The sequence below is a fragment of the Varroa jacobsoni genome, unplaced genomic scaffold, assembly GCF_002532875.2.
Source record: "Varroa jacobsoni isolate VJ856 unplaced genomic scaffold, vjacob_1.0 scaffold_1206, whole genome shotgun sequence".
Classification (NCBI taxonomy): Eukaryota; Metazoa; Arthropoda; class Arachnida; order Mesostigmata; family Varroidae; genus Varroa; species Varroa jacobsoni.
The window spans coordinates 115174-134152 of record NW_019214108.1 but is presented as its reverse complement, the minus strand read 5'-3'; the positions used below and the strand labels follow the sequence as shown (position 1 = coordinate 134152).

The 18979-nt window shown below is 39.4% G+C and overlaps 1 protein-coding gene across 1 annotated transcript in view; it reads right to left on the bottom strand.

The window, feature by feature from the left end:
- LOC111267654 (gonadotropin-releasing hormone receptor) overlaps positions 1-18979 on the bottom strand; it is a 30081-nt gene that overhangs the window by 4815 nt on the left and 6287 nt on the right. The window contains exon 2 of the mRNA XM_022846020.2: positions 39-222. Coding sequence (XP_022701755.1) covers positions 39-222 — 184 coding nt within the window. The remainder of the gene's footprint in view (positions 1-38; positions 223-18979) is intronic.

The window sequence follows — 18979 nt, the reverse complement described above, 5'->3', positions numbered from 1 at the left end:
TACCGGCGTATCATATCCATCCATGGCACGTTACTCACTGGCAATCGTGCGAAAAGTTGTTCCGTAGGTGATAACCAATGTAGCTAGCGGTAGAACGAACATAAGTAACAAAGATGTGGTCACATACACTTGTTCTTGCCACGGCTCGGTGTAGAAACCATGCGTCACGCATTGATAGAATGGCACGTTAAATGGCCCAATTTCCACTCGGAAAATAATTAACTGGAAAGAAAAAAACCGTCAGATAAACGATTGTTAGAAAGAACATTTTCAGTAGATAACAGTAAGTTACATTATATATTTCTTTGGTCGTCTCGTTTCTGCAACCGCTTGAAGTCGAAAACACGCTAAGTTGATACTAACTTCAACCCTCACTAGCAGCGTCAGCCCTTTGCCACGCGCGACTTTCTTACCCATATGCTAAATAGCGAATCTTTAATAGCGCTTCTTTTATACCGCGCCATATGTAAGATATCCATATTTTGGCCCGTAAAATACACACGGAAATGCACAAATTATTGTAGACCATCCTCATCATCCTTGAGCCACTATCAAACAACCCAGGCAGTTGAAACAAAGGCCCGAATGAGGATCCCTGTAGTCAGTGTTGTTACCATTGTTAACTCTGACTTGAGTAAGTATGTAACTCAGACAACGCAACGTACACGTATGTAAGTGTTAAAATAGCTCCTATTGTTAAGATAAAATTCTGAAACCTGCGGCATTCTCCACAAAATCAAAACTTCGGTGCTCAGGTAGAACGCAGAAGTTAGTGAAAGCTTCGGTAAACTCAAATGCGTTCATTGCGCAACCATGCCCTTCAGGGGCAAGGCGATAGGCAACAGACGTCTGACTAAAGCTATTAACAATTTCCAGTGTTAATTTCAGACCCTATGTCTAAGCATATCTGATGACAAAACAGATTCATCGTTTTTCGTAAATCTATCGATAAGTAGTTGTGTTTGTTTATCAATTTTGCTTTGATACTTTCCTGACGATCTACTGTCTGATTTCGAAGTACCCCTAGCATCTGCATGCTCAGACTGTACCCAATCACATTACTAATTCACACTTAGCAACTCTCGGTTTAGAACGGAACAGGGAGACACGCAAGCGATGTCACGATGAAGACATCACTAAAATTACGTGTCACAAAAATATTCACATAGTATACCGCGTGGAGATAGTTGAAACTCTTAGTAAACGTTTAGAGTGTTTACAAGGTAATGTATGTTAAGATATGATTGTCGGTATTATTTAGTTCTACTCACTGTAGGAATATCTATCATATAACTATAATTTCTGCCGCCAGTTGCCACGGTACTGGCGTGTATGAGAAGTTTTTCTGCAACACTAGATATATATACATCTCTCTCATAGACACAGCGTACTCATCACTATCATCGCTAGTCATAATACACTGCTGAAGGGAATCAATCAGCGAATTAGCAGACTATAAATATCGTTTACGTATGTAGATCTTAGAAATACCGAACACTCTTTGACGGCTACCTTGGTAACTGTTAGTTTCTCATGCGTGTCTTCATTTTGTTCTGATCGCCTCCCTGGCAAAGAAGTTTTTCCTTCATCAGACACTTGACGACTCGTCACAGTTGACTGAGCAGGTTTGTATATTTAATTAGATCGTTACAAAACGAATGATTCTCTTTTCTTTCCGAATAAAGTTATTCTCTGTCAAGATATTAAGACATAGCAGACCATCTGACATAAAACATTGATTCCTTAATGCAAAGCACAGCTGAAACATCAGTTGGTGTCTCATAAACAGAGATCGTCCACATTTTATTGATTTGCCCATTGCGGATCAACACAATATGCAGTGCAGTGTAGTATAATAACTTCCAAAAGCTGTTTAAATACACTACTAACGATGACCCGCCATTATTTCAAATATACTTATGTAGCACATGTATTCACTATAGACACTCTATGGATGCGCGAACTTTGAATAACACGCTGAACGTTAGCGACGTGTGTGAACCAGTTACCGTAGTTTGGCTCATCTGAGTAAATGAACCCTGCGATGAATACTACCAATTAAGAACAATCAAAGCAAAAGCATCCATTTGACGACAGAAAATAAAAATGATTTAGTCTGTATTTCTTTCAATGAATAGGATACGTTGCTTTTTTCGTTAGCAATAGGTGAATACGGACCTAGGCACGACTAACTACAGCTTCCTATAGATTTCTGTGTGCGAAATAGTGTTCTTGGCCCTTGGGCAATCATATAGCTCCGTACATAGAAGAGCTCTTGTATGAACACCTATGCGGCCGTCGATTCGTTCTTTTAAACGCCCCTAACCTAAGATTGAACTGCGTCAAGAGAAAATCTGATTATCACTACTTCGTTTGTTGTTACATCATATAGTTCTGCTAGTAGTAATCTAATGGATCTATAATAACATTAATTCAATTGTGTCAGGTAGATTTGAACACTCATTTGAAAGTATGGGAGCATTTTTTAATGGACATCATCGGCCTTGGGCCTATCCGAGTTCCACTGACGCTATCATTTCACCTGAAATTTAACTTAAAAGGAGGTAACCAGATAAATGTTGGTAAAATCTGAAAAAGAAACCATATCCATTAGAGCTTTTGGGACGCTAGTCTACAAGGGAAAGAAATTATTTTTTATAACCTGCCGTTGTGTAAATTATCTTTCAGTATAATTTGGTCACGTATCACCATACCAACAATACTATTGGAAATCGTGGTACACCGCTGGTGGTAGATCCAACTTTCAATACCCTTTATGTAAAAGTGGGTATTGTGCGAAGTAGTGGGATGTCAACTGGCATTCGTTTCCTGCGGCCTTATATCCTGATGTTCTTGGACATATTGGCTTCAAATGCCGAACTATGAGACGGCACTCGATCTTATTGCACCGTGGCTTTCAACTCACCATTATTAATGATGGGTCCTGCCAGATAAATGACCCGAAGTGCGAGACATTTCGTTGCTCCAAGCCGCTCATCGGAACTATTTCTTCGAAGTAATTCTATCGAAATAGCTAACACTTCTGGAGTCCAAATGGCCAGTCTTCGAGTAATATGCGCGCCTCCATGCGGCCCTCCCTTCAGTGTGCTTCATTTAAATTGCCCTTTATACGCTCCTCCTCGAAATCACTTTGGAGTGGCTTGTCGTAGAGTATTATTATATATCTAGGCCTGTTTGAGGCCGGTTAGGGTCCCGCAATACTTGAATGGATCGTTAGCGATATTCGCTGAATATCTAATTTCGCTGGATGAAAGTTTTATGGCGTACACATGATGAGATCTTAATAAATGTAATTTACCACTACGTTTCTAGTATAGATTTGAAAAAAACACATTTTATAGTGATTTAATTAGCTAAAAAAGAAAAAAACGTACAGCGCATCCGTTAAACCATAGCTTCAAGAGTAGTTTGTGCAGCATAAAGTTACTTGTAGGCCTCTAAACGCCTTAGTTGTATTATTCAGAGTGGAACTTCAACATTACAATACAGATTGCCCCCGTCACGATAAAGCAACAGAGAGTAAAGTGGTTCAGGTTGAAAATTGGGAGTGAATACGCTTCGCTTCATGCCGAAAATCAGCCGCCTCACGCGGTGCTTAGCGCCAAAAAAAAGCAAATATTTACTATTATTATCATTAGACCGCACTCTTTAAGACAATAAAGCTTAAATAATAATTATAAATAAAAGTTAAAAAAATAATGGTCGTCTTGACGAAGACGTGTGCATCAGAGTGGTAAGGATCGATATAGAAGGCGGCGAGTAAGAATCACTTTAGCTACAGGTGACATTAGTTTGAATATACTTTTCGATAGTCTAATCGCTGAGATCGAAATCATAAATTTTAATAAACCTGGAAAGATCAGGATTTGAGCCATACGTTTTTAAGAAGGATAAAGGACTCAGTTAGTCAGGGCAAGCTAGTAGATGTTAAAATCAAAACAAGGACCAAAGAAGAATCACACCCTAGCTATCGACGATTAAGGTAATTCTACTTAAAAGTGCTAGCGGCGATGAAATGAAATATAATTTCGTGATCATCAACTAGGAATAGAATGTTGTTGTCTCACAATCGTAAAATCGAACGAGCTGTTAAGGGAAGAAAGGCAAGCAATGTAGAGACATATCGACCATAGATGGAACGAACTTCGTGGTAGGCGCGAAATTCTAGGCTGGTACTTGAAGGACACAAATCTGACAAAGAGCCAAGGAATTACCTCAGCAGAGCAAGCATTATGAGTAATGTGCGATTTAGAGGAACTGGTAGTACCTAAGCATTATTCCATCTATATAAAGCTTGCTCACTTGGCGGAAAGCTGCAGGGAGTACGAAAACGAAGGGTCCACATATTATAAATGTCCAAATGAGAAGCACTACTGCAGTGCCTGTGCGAAAAATGAGCATTGCTTACACGGCAACATGTACAAACGCCAGACCAGTACTCCAAGGTGCACATCTACAGAAAAAAGCTGCAGCACATTTCAAGAAGAAGGTTAGGTAACAAGAGAGCAGATGAACTTTCTGACTCAATTTTCAACAACCATTGAAACCAGTATCAGTATAACGTCCAGACTTAACAAAAGTTCTGTTCGAGGTGAGAGTTCTTGGTTGTCTGATTAACATGTTTACCTTAGTGTGATAATACACGGACAGTGGGGCAGACAGGAGATAGGATGGGTTACAACTAAGGATTTGCGGATTTCCACTATGTATCTCGAAAACTATAAGAACTGGTCAGAAGTTATTGGCTATAGAAATCCGAAGAAGAGATCGAAATTTAAACGCTCATGCCATTTCCTGCAGAAATACTTGGAATAGTCGAAATGGAAAAACCGTTAACGATTGGGTGGAGACAGATAACCCGTTTGTTCTAAATGACGGCTCAGAAACGATCAAACGGGGGTGCATCTTAAGCTATTGATCTGACGTTTGCGTCTCCAAGCATGGTTGACTGTGTGGGGGACCGGAGGTGGATAACGGGAACATGTCATTTTTTAATAAAATTCCCAGATCAAGTCAGGCGCATGCCCAAGCCAATACAAAAATTAGCAGAGAGGCAAAACTTATAGAAATCACAGAGCCAATATATAAAGTGCGTCCAATTGGGCAGGGCATTGACTAGGAGAAAGGTGAAGTTATTGCAGCACCTAGCTTGGTCAGGTCATACTTAAAAAGGAAGTTAAACCCAGTAATGATATCTAGTAAGTGTAACCGCCGGTAGGGATTCTTAACTAATGACTCATGGATAAAACATACAGAATTGTGACGCATACGATAGGGACGCAAATTCTTGACTAAAGTGGAATTTTGCTACTAAACTATTCATAAGTCAGTTTCTTTCCCTTAATGGAAAGAAAACATTTTCAAGAATCACCAATTATTGTTGAAAAAAATTAACAATAAATTGTCATTGGTCTAAAATCAGTTTAAATAGTAAGTTCAGGGAGCTCAATAGAATACTGCCACTCGTAATCAACAAAGTAGTTGTGCAAGATTTAATTTTCTTTTGGCAAAATTGGCCAATGAATTTCTGAAAGCGTGTGTTTTTCCAAAAGCATAGAACTGTAAAAAATTTCAGTTATCTCTATAAATTGGGGAACACTGTCAATTGACCGTCTGTTAAATATACTGAACAAGATCATGGAACAAATTGTAGCCAATAAGATGTTGCATGAAAATAATAGCAGATAGGTTATATCCGAAAACTAGTACGGATTCGTGAAGGCATATTTTGCAATGGATTTTGGAGACAGAGTCGAAGTGAATAGTACAAAATGGACTAGTGGGTATGGGCGCACTTGAGGCTTTTTACAGAAGAAATGCTTTCAACTCAATCCTTTATATGATCGTAACCAATAGACCGGAACGAAAGTTAATGGGACCGCAGAGTTATCATGGAAACCTTAGTTATACATACATACCCTATGGTGGGGAAACATCTTAAATGTCAATGGGTTGCCGCAAAAATCGGTCATAACTTTTTCTCTATGAAACATTGGGTATGACAGCAGTAGTTTATTTAGATCAAGCTGGTTGTCTTTTCTAATTAGTTGGCGGTAGCAATCACGAGCAGAGACAGCACAGAATTTCAGGCTTGCATAAATGATACATATGACGTAGTTAATATATCGATGAAGGGGCGCAGGGTCAAACTTGAATAGGAGATTTTAAATGGCGGGAAGAACGCGGAGCTGGGAGGCTGTACAACTTTGTGAGAAAATAATTTGGCAAAGTTATTTACGATACGCCAAGAGACGGGAAACACGTAAGATAAGTTATTAATAGAGCTATTAAAATTTGAGCAACAGGAGCAATTGCTGTTAAATATGGCCGGACCAAAAGACGAACCATGTAAGAGACTAGCTTTAGGTGACAAGTTAGTCAGGACAAAAGGAAGCCCTAACAAAGAAAAAACATTCAGCAAGCTAACAAGTAGATCTACTAGAGCAATGTTGTTCAATGATGTCGCAACAATAAGTCTACGGGCTGTATGAAACTTAGAAATTAAGGAAGAAAATACAATAAAATCTTAATAGAAGCAGGTGGAACTCAGAAAGGCAACGCTAGTGGAATAACTGTATGGCCATCCGTAGCAGGCAAGGACAACTGCAATAATAAGAGGATTCATTAAAAAATACTGGTAGATCGTGCGCAGGAAAATATAGACAGCTCACGTTTTACCTATTATAGATCTACAACGACGACAAAAAAAGGCCGCTAGGCCCAAATGATCACAAAAAGCCCAATGGATAAAACTTGAAATCATGTCCAACTGTGGGGCGAATATTTTGGAAAAAGTTCAGCGCACGGAGAAGGGTATCGGATTGGAACTCGGCACCTGCGGGAGGTAGATTCCAAAAATAATGGAATCAGAAGAGAGCAGAAGACATCTCCAAAAGAAAAGGGCCTAGATCTTTCTTGAGATCGCAGCAGCGCGGCCCCCCCAGCTCCCTGTGTTTCCCGGTGTGTCTTTGGATCGAACACTTGAGCAGTTCTGGTTTTTTTGGGTTCCCAAAACGCCTTTTTATTGCGATTGACGATTTAAAGAAAATATTTTTTATGTATTTTCCTTCACACATTGTACAAATCTCTGGAGGCGAGCAGTTTTTGTGGGTAACAAGTTCGAGCTTATGTAGGAAACTGACGCTTCTGGCCGCAGCGAGTGGGCCTCGCAGGAGCCGGGTGGGGTATGCATGGTGTGTATGAGTGCTAGTAACTTCCAGAAGAAAAAAATTGCCCCGTATATCAGATTTGTGTGCTGTTGCACGAAAAACGTTAATATGGTTTTATGTTACGGTGGACGCTGGCACCGTATATGGCCATTAATTTGTTCTAACGTTACAGTAAAAAAAAGATGTACTTCCGTCTTCGAAATAGGTCGTCGCTGCTGGTGGTGACACAAAAAAATTCGGTCTTCACTAAATAGGTATTCGAGGATGGGATTTTTCCTACGTTTCATGACTGATGTATTGGCGACAGGAAATCATTTGTGTTTGGTAAACCCCATCGCAAGTACCACTATCTTACTTAACTATTTATCAAACCAGCCCTCTGAGAGTATACTACCAGTCTATCATAGTATCTGCTCGCTTATGTAAGCTATATATAATAATGTATGACCTAAACCAAGTGTCCGTTTATATTCATATAGCTCCCATCGTATTTTATTCGTTGAAGTGACTAAGACTTTGTATATATGTGCCATATTCTCTTCAGTAGCTAAACTTGCATAAATAAGCAATGTGAAGACGTTAGTATTCATACCCTACTCTTGCCTAAAGCTAATTACAAATACTGCTATATTCGATTCCAAAAAAAATTCACTTGTGTCTCAAAAATATCCGTGTTTAAAGTAAAAAAAATCTTTTACGATTGGTTTTTTCTCGAACCTTACCCAAGGGCAATTGTCTAGAAGATCAATATCTTTCTTATTTATGCTAGAGCCTATAGAAAAGCATTTTGTATCTTTTCTAATACATCATATGAATGAAAATCATATGATTTTGATACATATGTATTTTTTTTCTGTCAGAGTGCCAAATTGTTGAAACGTTTTTTTGAAGCTGTATCATATATGCAGCTGCTTGAATAACTAGAATGCGACCACAATCATATAAAGGTACATCATCACAATCTACTCAAGTCAAATTTCTTAAATTATCTGAAAACGACATGGCCGAGATCTTCTTTCGAATGTTGTTCTTTTGCTTACTTATGCCTGAACCCACTTAGCACAGCGCCCATAGCTCGCCATTCGGTCTGTCTTTGGTTGCTTCCTGACCTTTAACGTCGTTTCTAGGATAACTATTTCGTTATGAATGAATATCTAATTAACAATATGTTATTTAAGGAAATAACTATATACGGGCAACCAATCCATAAGGTGACCGAGGGACTAGTGCTGCTCTCTATCATAAATAAATCTCGGTTGTCTAGAAGGATACTGTCATGTCTGATGGAAGAAATAAACAGCCACATATATCTAGATAACGAATTTTTAGAAACTTGAAATTTCTTACTTAATGATTTCTGACAAGTGCGATGTCTATTCGAACCGGCGATGAAAGTTAGGCTTTTCGGTTTCTGTACACTGTTTTGTGTTCCTTTGCATAGATCCAATTAAATGGCAATTATGACCCACTGACATCGTAAATGTACGTATATAACCGGTTAGAAACTTTATGCAATTGCGTAAAATGCTAAAAATTGTCTAATTATAATTCAATAAAACAGCGTTTATCGGTATCTTATTGGTGCATACTATTGCTTTCACTAACACAATCAATTTTTGGATTAGCATTTTATCAGCCGAAGTTGCTATACTGCAGGACTTGCGACTGTCCTGTGGGACGATGGTCACTCCGGTGTCGTGTCAACTAAATTATTTAATCGACCTCAACTTGGACAATGGACAGCTAAACGCTGCCATTCTGACGAAAACAGAACCTTCTGAAATATGCTGAGGTCCGACTGGATCCAATTAAGACTTTCGTCCGATGGATCATGGTTCATAACAGTGGCCCAAGTGCACAGCCGTGCGTACCCTACCCAATAAAAAGCCTCTATGATTTCACTTCGAGCAATAATATTTCTCTCGCCTAGAATATAACCCCAGAGTTTCTATAGCCAACGAGTATTACTACGATAGAATAACTAATTTATGGCAATTGAAACTCTAGTATCATCAGGCTGATTATAAACCAGTAGCCGCTGGCTCAAAAAGCCGGCAGGGGTCGCTGGTTGACGGATCGCTAACGACACGCGCGCTACGATAAATGTTTTTAAATTGTGAGTACTTTTCTAGGCGAACTACGAGACAATGCTTCAGAATATCGCGGTTTAGCTTTTTTTTTTTTATATTTAGCCGCAACGCATATTTAACTGCAATATTACAAGATGACATCACATATCAAAAACAGAGAATATAAATCGATGCCGCAGAATGGCATAATACTTTTCTAACACGATATGCTCGATTGATACGAGCACTGATGTCGCTTGTATCGTATGCTGATGGGATTTGGGGCTTACTGTTGGGGTGGGCTCATAAATTATTGTTACGGTAACACATACGAGGTGTACATATTAGATGTATTACTCCAGTTGTTTGTACTGACACTATGTACTCAGTCAATGAGAGTCATATAAGAAGATACGCAAACTTGTATTGTGTCCTTCTACAATACGATAATAGATTATAGTTTATAACGGCCTGACTCAGGGGTCGCTGGATTAAGCCTCGCCGGCACCATTTACTACTCGACACATGTGATGAAATAAATAAACGATACCTTTATACACGGACAAAGACCAAGACAAACAAGGTTCTGCTGGCGTACAGGTAAGACGTGGAGCACACCTCACAAAAATACTGGTCGTTATTTGTACTAGGATTTGAAATTATGATTCGATTAAATCTCGCTTACGCGCACGGCGTAGTACTTACTGTAAATGCTTATAACGGATGAGAAGATTTTTCCCTATAATACACTTATTGTTCAAAAATTGTAGCCAAGTAAATTAAATGTGACATCACAGGAGGGCCGCAGTGGCTATTTCAGAAGAGTTGTTGACGTTAAACTTCCTCAAGATGCGTAAAGATCAGCCAAATAATTCAGCATCGACCACTTTTTGGTCGCGCAGCTTTTGAAGCAAGTTCGAGCTAATACGGAGAGCTGAGTTCATTAGTTCTGTGTGGTATGTGGTAAAGTTAAAAAGTTTCGCTTTGAAGTTTTCACGGCGACAGTCATTGACTTTACAACTTCATTGTCTCACGCAACAGATATTTATCAGGCTGCCAGTGGCAAACGATCCTGCAGTTTAACCGAGAAGATATTCAGAAGAAGCATACATTTTTACGCATCTCTGTTTTAACTGGTTATTATATTTGGATAACCACAATGGCGAACTTCCGTGTTTGATGTTTATAAGATCTATGTAAGCAACGTGAATATGGCAAACACCTGCAATGTGTGTCAGTAAATAGCATTATATTCGTACATACTAATGCAAATAACAACGCCTGCTCTAACGAACTGCGACTTATTTACATTCATCTAGTAACTATGATATTACTGTTCACAGCGCGCATCGTTATATATAAAGTTTTATACAAACGTTTTTTTGACTATGTCTAAATCGGAACACCCTTCTGCAGTTCTAAGTGGATACCAACGATAGCTGTTTGAGGCACTGGAGAAACGTTCATAAAATGATTAATTACCCACAGAACTGAGCTTGGCCCCGTGGCCACGTAGTCTCTGTACATAATGTCCCTGTAACCGCAATGAATAGAACCTCTCCTCTCAAAGATAACGTCCCATCGTTCTCTACATGGCCTCTAACGATCGAATAATGTCTTAATCATCATTTTCATACTGTAGGTGTCATTCCTGCTTGCACCTCTAGTGTACCTGGCCCACACCTGCAGGTAGGACTACTATGTAACTAGCGCCTTCGGAGCTTGCAGATTCCAGAAAGAAGAAATATAAGTCGACCGATTTGTGACTTATACACGAACGTTTCACTGTGGAAACGTTTCGTTGCGAGAAAAAGCCGCACTGAAAATGGCTTTTGCGCACAGGTCTGAATAGGTGAGAGTTATTTTTTTAAGACTCCGGCAGTTCCGACGAGGAAAGTACCTTACGCGAGTCCTTCGTCCCCACCAGAAGCTTAGCGCAATTAGATGCCCTACAGAGAAATGTACAGGAAACAGGCTTTGATGTGATTGGTGCTATTGACGTAGAGTAAATCTGAAACGGTTTTGTATGAGTTGAATTTTCGCTTGTAAATAAGATTCAACCTGTCGAACGCAGTGTACCCACTAACACTAATCACGTATTGATGAGGAACATTAATTTCGAAATAATGCTGACCTAGGGAGGCGCTCAACGAGAACAGTATAAATATTTACCTCGTAATGTATGAGTGCATCTATAACTTCTACCCCATTCCACGAAATGATTTATTAACTTTTACTAATTTGTTTTTCTCAAACAAGAACATAGGAACAGATAGACCCAGTTCTGATTCGATTTGCATGACAAGCCACGTAAGTTCGTGAGCGAAACTTGGTTTAATGGCTTTCCACGCTTTGGTAGCGAGAGAGGAGTCGAGCATCTAAGTTTGACTCGGAACTGTGGCTTGATGGACACACCCGGTAAAAAATTGCGCGGAGCAGCCAGCCTTTCCATTACCACCATCAGTCTCCAGATGCAAAATGGTTTTTGTTGGTGTACATGCTACGCCTTTACGAGCGCCGTTCACTTTTGTGCCGTAAGCCCTTTTATGGGGGAAACAAATCCAGTCTTCGAGCGCTTAGTTTCCGTAGATGTGGCGACTTTTGCCTTCCTTTGCGAATAGTTTAAAGAAAGACAACTCGGTAATGATACACAGCCGCATTACATAGTACAAGTGCCACTTTGAACTTCCTTATAATGTTATTTCAGTTTTAATAAAAAAATCACCAGGGAATAATTATATATCCAGCGTAGAGTTTATAATGAAATTTTTGGTTCTTTTTTCATCTCTTCCCTGCTTTACTGTCGTCTTTTTAAAACTCGGTTGAATTCTCTCGGCAAAGTCGACCCGACTGGACTGTAATATTTACACTTTATCGACGACTAGTGACATAGCTAGGTTATTCTTCATAGTTATCATTATCACGTGCCAAGACACCCAAGTTATTCAATAGGGTCGGGAACCTAATACGTGTGAACGGTGTCAGCGCCTTGCGTTGAAGGCTAATATCAAATCAATTGGAAGCAGACATAAAACCGCTACTACATGCCTTCACTGACTTATATAGTAACAATCAGAAGACATAAACCCACGGACAATGTGGTACATTTAATCTTGGCATACACTTACTCTACAGTTAACTAGCTCCTCATGACCCTCATCGTCAGATAAATTAAAAGACTGTCTCTGATGAAATAAAAAGACATGTAGCTGTCCTACTGTTTATATACAACCACCTTCGCTGTACTAAATTGTTGTTATTTCGGTGAAAGTATTTCCCGACATCTGTTAACATGCTATGGTTATTCTTAAGTTTCTAGGAAAATTTCGGCAACAAATAATTTTGAACCCATTGTACAATTTAACCTCTTTGATATCTAGGGGCCATTTTTTGCTCATATAGCTTTCGATTGAATTGACATAACTGTCGTTTACTGCACAGTATAACCGAAGGGATGCAGCGCCGCGCCACTCTAATGACAGGTTCCCTATAGCCGCTAAAATAAGCGCTAAACAGATTCTGGCGACATATTCGAGGAATTAAAATGTGGCTTCATAGAGGACCTCGAGCGTTGGTTTTTATTCAATAAAAATACATATGTTTCCTAGTCATATAAATTTGTTAGCTGATACATCTCGTGTGCCTGTTTAATGGGCTAGTTCCGTAAGTTTTTTGTCGATTATACGAGGGCACAGGCGGTACTTTAATGGTTAATCATTTGGTACTAGGATTTTCTGTTTTACACAAACATCTAGATTTCTAGCAAAAACTAGATTTTCATAAAGCCCTTCATACGAAGAATAACCAAGGGCCTGCATTAAGCATGGGCGTGCATATCTATTTTATTCTGTGGGAAAATGCCAAAACGGCATAATCTCGCAGAAAATTACATTTAAAAACCACGGATGACTGCCAAGTCCCCAACAATCCGTTAGTAAATGGAATAATGTTATCTACTGAGTATCGCTAGAAACTAGCAATAAAACTAATTTGTGCAGATGATTTCGGCTAGAAACAATAGGATAACCCATTTATGTCGCTAACTTAACTGCTCTTGTAGCGCTATTTTTTTTTTGGCGTTCACCCATTCCCCTGGTATCATTGATTATTATTGACAAAAAAAAAGTAACATAATATCATGTTAGTACCTGCTGATAAAGCAAGTTTTCATGGTCAAGGATAGGTCTATCCAGACAACAGCACCAAGAGCAATAAACCTCGCAGATGAAGGTGAACTGTCAAACCGCTAGGATTCTGCCACGTAGAAATTAACTGATACTCATACGAGTCTTTGACTATCTTCGATCAGAATCTTTCGAGGCGTCCAAGTTGAGTTCACAGCTAACGCTTCCGGCCTTGCTTAGAAGTAGGCTTTACAGGGGAAGTCGAACATGACGTTAGATGGAGCGAGTTCCTTTCCTAGCTTATAGTTTGTCGACGTGCGTGACAGAGTCACTGTCAAAGAAGCCTTCGAAAATGGATAGCGGACCCAGCTTTCAGCTCTGAAGTCTTAGCCATGCTGTTGTCTTTAAGCTAAGTTGAAGACAACTGAATAGGATTTGCAGGGTTAATTTTCTCCTTAGGGAGGATATTATCAAAATTCGTGTTCACTCTCGGCACGGCAGAAGACAAATCTGGTAAATCTTGGTCCAGGTAAAAGAGACCGTCTCTGTATATTTTGTGTCTTTCGAAAACTAAAAATAGGGCGCCCAAAATTATTTGCAGTTGTAAATTGAACATCGTTAAGCTGTAGCGGCGAAATACACTCAAGAGTTTATTTATCAAGCCAATTGTCAAAAAAACGTATCCTGAGCGTCTTCATTGTCAGCTTCCATTAGGAGTAGAACAACTGACAACTGGCCCGAAAGGGTTGACAAGAGGTCGCGCGTGTACAAAGGAGCTCGAAAATTCTTTAAATTATCATAGACATGTTTTTAGTATAGTTCAGTTGGCTCTCCTTTGGTAAAAGGTACATGAACACGATAAGAAACAACGGCTATTAAGATTAGGAATTTTAGGATGGAAACACGGGAAAAAGAGGCTCAAAGGCAGTTGTCGCCGTTTCCCCGACGGTTTCAGATCATTTTTCACAAAACGCTCGCTATGAAAAGCTGTCTTTTTTTTTGATAATATTTTGCGATGTAGCGACGTGATCTGAGTGTGATAGATAAACAGATTGGTTGTCACGACGAGAGCAATGGTAGAGAAAAAGTAATGTATAGAAAGAAAGCGAAGTAGCTATATTATCTGGGTATGAGAGTCCTTGTAAGAAGACCATGATTAACGGCCGAAGGGCGTAAAGTTCCATATAACGAACAACGGTTCTATGTCCCACTGTATTTACAGTGATCGCTTGAGAGAGTAGGCAGCATAGATGATTTTTCTTTGATCACCTTTAAAAGAATGATATGCCCTAAGACAAATTATTCTAACAACAATGATTCTTTTCCCCCGTTAAGGTCGGACCGAAATAAATAAAGTTCCCTATAGTTCTTCTTCAAAGAAGCTATTGACCATGGATACAATCATGCTGTGAAGAAGTCTTTGAGGCTAAATATATTATGCAAAGCGGTTCCAGATTTTGCGATATATGACATTTTGTATGAACTAATGATGCACCGATAATAGATTTAAGCGGTGTGCTAACGTCCACGTAACAAGATACAAACGTCCAATGAATTTAAATAGCATAGGTGAGTGACAGGTATCGCTGTTACGGGAGGGTCCAACTTGGTACTTTACTCTTTATTTATAGAACGGAAACAATGGCCCTAAATAATATTCACGGATATACGTTATTCTATATTGGATTGCGCAAGTTGAATTTAATCGTTCACTGTGACTTACTACAATATGCTAGAACCTAATTAGGGAGTGCGCACGGTACAAAAAGACCTTTAGCCAAACTTTAACCCAGTTTCTCACTCGATGCTGACTCGTCGTCCATTAAAGACGGACAGAGCTTATTATTGCTAATCAATTGCACTGATAGGAAGGGCCGTTTGTGTGCCAAATGGCTTTTTGGATGAGCGAGTGTGGGCTGGAAACGTTATTCTGCGATATCGGGCCGTTGTATATCTATCCTAACCCGGTGACAAGTGACAGCTATTTCTTTTGCTATCCTGATCTATTTAAGGCGGGTGGATTCTGTTCCGGGGCACGGCAGCTCGTAAACTCTAGCCAACACAGTAGATTTTTCGTTTCTATTACCTAATACCTGCCTTTTATTACAACACCGCCATATAAATGTTGCTAATTTATATTTTTATATCCTATTCGACTTGACAAATTTGAATAGTTGGTGAGTTTTTCTGTACGATACCTGCCGTTGGAAGGTGTCATCGAACAGCTTGTCTGTTCCGTGTCTTGCTTTGCTAAATTATACGCTCGAGTGATGCTTTGGTCTGGAAATGTACGTATTATCTGCTATGCAAATGGACAAGACGTAATCTTGGGATGTATCTAATCAAATTGGAATCAACAGGTCTACGATGATATCTCTGTGGCTGCATTTAGAGATTATGGGTACATATCTTAAATGAAGCAATTTTGTCTTTAATTTTAGTTTAGTTGATGCATTAAACTCATCTTCGGTGCAGCTAGTTTAATGAACACTGCTATACTGTGGTGTGTATTTTTATACATCAGATATTTGATTTGAGAGCATAATTTCCAGCACAGTGCCTCTAGCGTCAACTGTTTTTAAAATGGCTGAGTCAGATCGATAAGCTAAAGATATGATCTTCATTAATGGACCGTCAGTGGACGTACCGCCGTGATGAAACGTCGCGCCTGTACCGTGATCAGTCTTTGCTGTGCATCCGACTCAGGCCCACGAATGATCCCGTAGAAATTGCTGATCTGCATATCGGTGACGTACATTCTTCAAAAATGATGTGGTAAGTTGTAGTAGAGGCCAAATCAGTTTATTGCTAACGTCTCACTTTTACCTGGCAAACAACTCGCAAAAACTTTTCCCTATATCAGCAGCCTATCGCATCGTAGTATCGTCACTATCATTTCGTATATAATGTACCAAGGACGCCTATTAAATGTGTTGTCGGTGTGTAATATACGTTACTTCACTTCACAGAATAAGCACGACATGTACGTCTTACGCAGGGAAATATATTTTTGCATAAGGCTGAAACTATTCATTGCCAATAATCCTGCGCGTGAGCTCTTGCTTGGGCTCTCTACAAGCGCGCAAGCTTGTAGAGAGGAAGGACCACTTCAAACAGAGTTCTAGCAGGGATGATGCCATGGTGAGTTTGCCATTCGACTGCGTTGCATCTAAAAACGTTTCTAACGTCTAAAAGTTTATTTACAAAATGCGATAGCTGAGATAACATTCTATCCTATACGCCTTTCAGTTTCAGAATCATTCTCAACTATACTCACCTCCAAATATATTCAATATGACCATTCAGCTTTGTTCTTTCTGCAACTTGCCGTCATCGAGCGCTGCGGTCCATGCGCGTAGATGGAGACAGCTAAAAAGCGCGTCCGAAATTAGCCCGCCCATATTCGATTCGAGCTAAAATGAAAACCTGTCTGCACCTAACGCCAGGACAAACCAGAAACACTGGCTGGCGTAGGCGATCCGCGATAGTTCGATGGGCTGATTAGCGTATTGATTCTGTTTTCTACAGTGTTGACGCGTAGCATGAAGACGACAATCGCGAGGGCTAACAGTAGGCAATAACATTTCTGAACCCCCATAATATATAGCCCACAAAATGATGATATGCTATCTAGCGTCTTCGTGAATCCAAGAAATGAAATTATGAACGAACATTCACTGAATTCTGTCTCTGTTGTCGGTTTCCAACAATCGAGCAAAATTAAGGTTTAAATATCAGCAGCAATAGACATTTTTATTGCCCGTTTAGAAGGCTTGGCAAAATGGCAGAACAACTTGGTGAGATAACTGTGATAAGCACTGAACGAAACTAAATATTGCCTTTTAATTGTTCTGCACTATTCGTCAAAAAAAAAAAAAATGTTACGACTTAAAAGCGTTAAGGTTTGGAAAGAAAGAGCGAGCATATTTATGGTAACTTCTTCGACCATCTTCCCAAATAGTTTTCATTACTCTAACTTCAATTGAGCCGATAAAAGCTATGCATAAGCTGAAAACAGAAATAATTGGATAATATCTAATAGAATTTTGGTTTATACATGCGCAACAAATTAAGACAACCATCTTTTCCTATATGCAGCTGTAATACTTCCACAAAATCCTTGCTTCCTTATGCTTGACTAATATCGGGCATTGTTTATTCTTTGAAACGGAATGCTCTGTTTTATTGAATACGTTTCGAAGACCAAAAATTTACGTAAAACGATAATACTCAAGTTTGTATTTATCTGCATATATAATTCAAAGTAAATTGTTGAAAAAACGTCATTGACAACCAGCCTCTGGGTAAAAGATCGCTGGAAAACAAGATTGTATTTACTACGCTATGTCGAAATGAGCTTGTTATACCTATGTGTTTCTGCAGACAGTCAGCACCGCTATGTTCGAAGCGTTCGAGAACTTAAGGAGCTGACTTAAGTCGTTTTCCTAAGTGCAATGGAATTATTTACTGTTATTAGATACGGCGTTTAGTTAGAAGCAATCAAATAGCGCTTATGTGTCGTTTAATCAAGTTAAAATACATACCAACAGTACAAGTTTGAAGACCAAAAGTTACCACAAGGTAAATGAATCGACTACTCAACGAGATGTATTTGTTCTTAATGTCAGCAAGTCGTCAGAACCTACATTAAGCATTATTGCCCTTTTCCCTTTGCTCTAAACTGAACGAGTCAATCGATTCAAGTCTGAGTTGGTATAAGATTGTTTACTTTTACTCTTCTTTTTCTCGAAAAGCTAGGTAAAGAACAAACGACGAAAGGTCATGTCTGGGTCACCGCAAGCAGATCGCTATACGAGCTATGGGATTTTAAGGAACATGTGAAAGAAATCTGCAGCTGTAAGCACAGACCGGGCGTTGTCAAGTGACCGTACTATCCGGTCCGCATTTCTGCATTTTACCGGTCGTATATTCGTCGACAGCATCGAATACTCCATACAAATACTTAGGTTTTATTTTATTCTGGGCACTATTATAGTACACTTCTGTGGCATCCTACTCGCTATTTAGTTTTACTATTTAATAAAAAAAAAATCGCGTTTTTATCGCATCCGGCGTTATAGTTCTAGCATTCACATAACATTCGATGCAGATAGTCTCAGCCATAGCGGTTCGGGATAGATCCCGATTCTTGTGAGCCTGATAAAGGCGAACTGATCGAAGTACAACGGCTGATCTTACGGTAAATTATACACTTATTTTAGTTACTCCTTTATCTAATAGGCAAACGCTAGAGTCGGCATACAGAGTGTGCATTTATAATGCATAATCTTTACTCTCGGAAGATTTCTCGGCTTTAGATTGTCTAGATCGTACGAATATAAGCTCAAGTCAATGATAACGCGAGTCGTTCGATGCGATAAAATGTTTGTTCAAAGTATTACTCTTGAAGCAGCGAGACAGAGTACGTGTTCTCCAGCGAGGCCTAGGAACTGATAGTTTATACCTCGTAATTAACTTGACGGTATTTTATGTTATGTAACGAGTTCCTACATCCGAGGCTAGAGAGTTGCAGCCTACGTTTGTTGAGGTTATCGAAGACGATCCACGTAAGCGATATTTGATTTCAATCTAAATA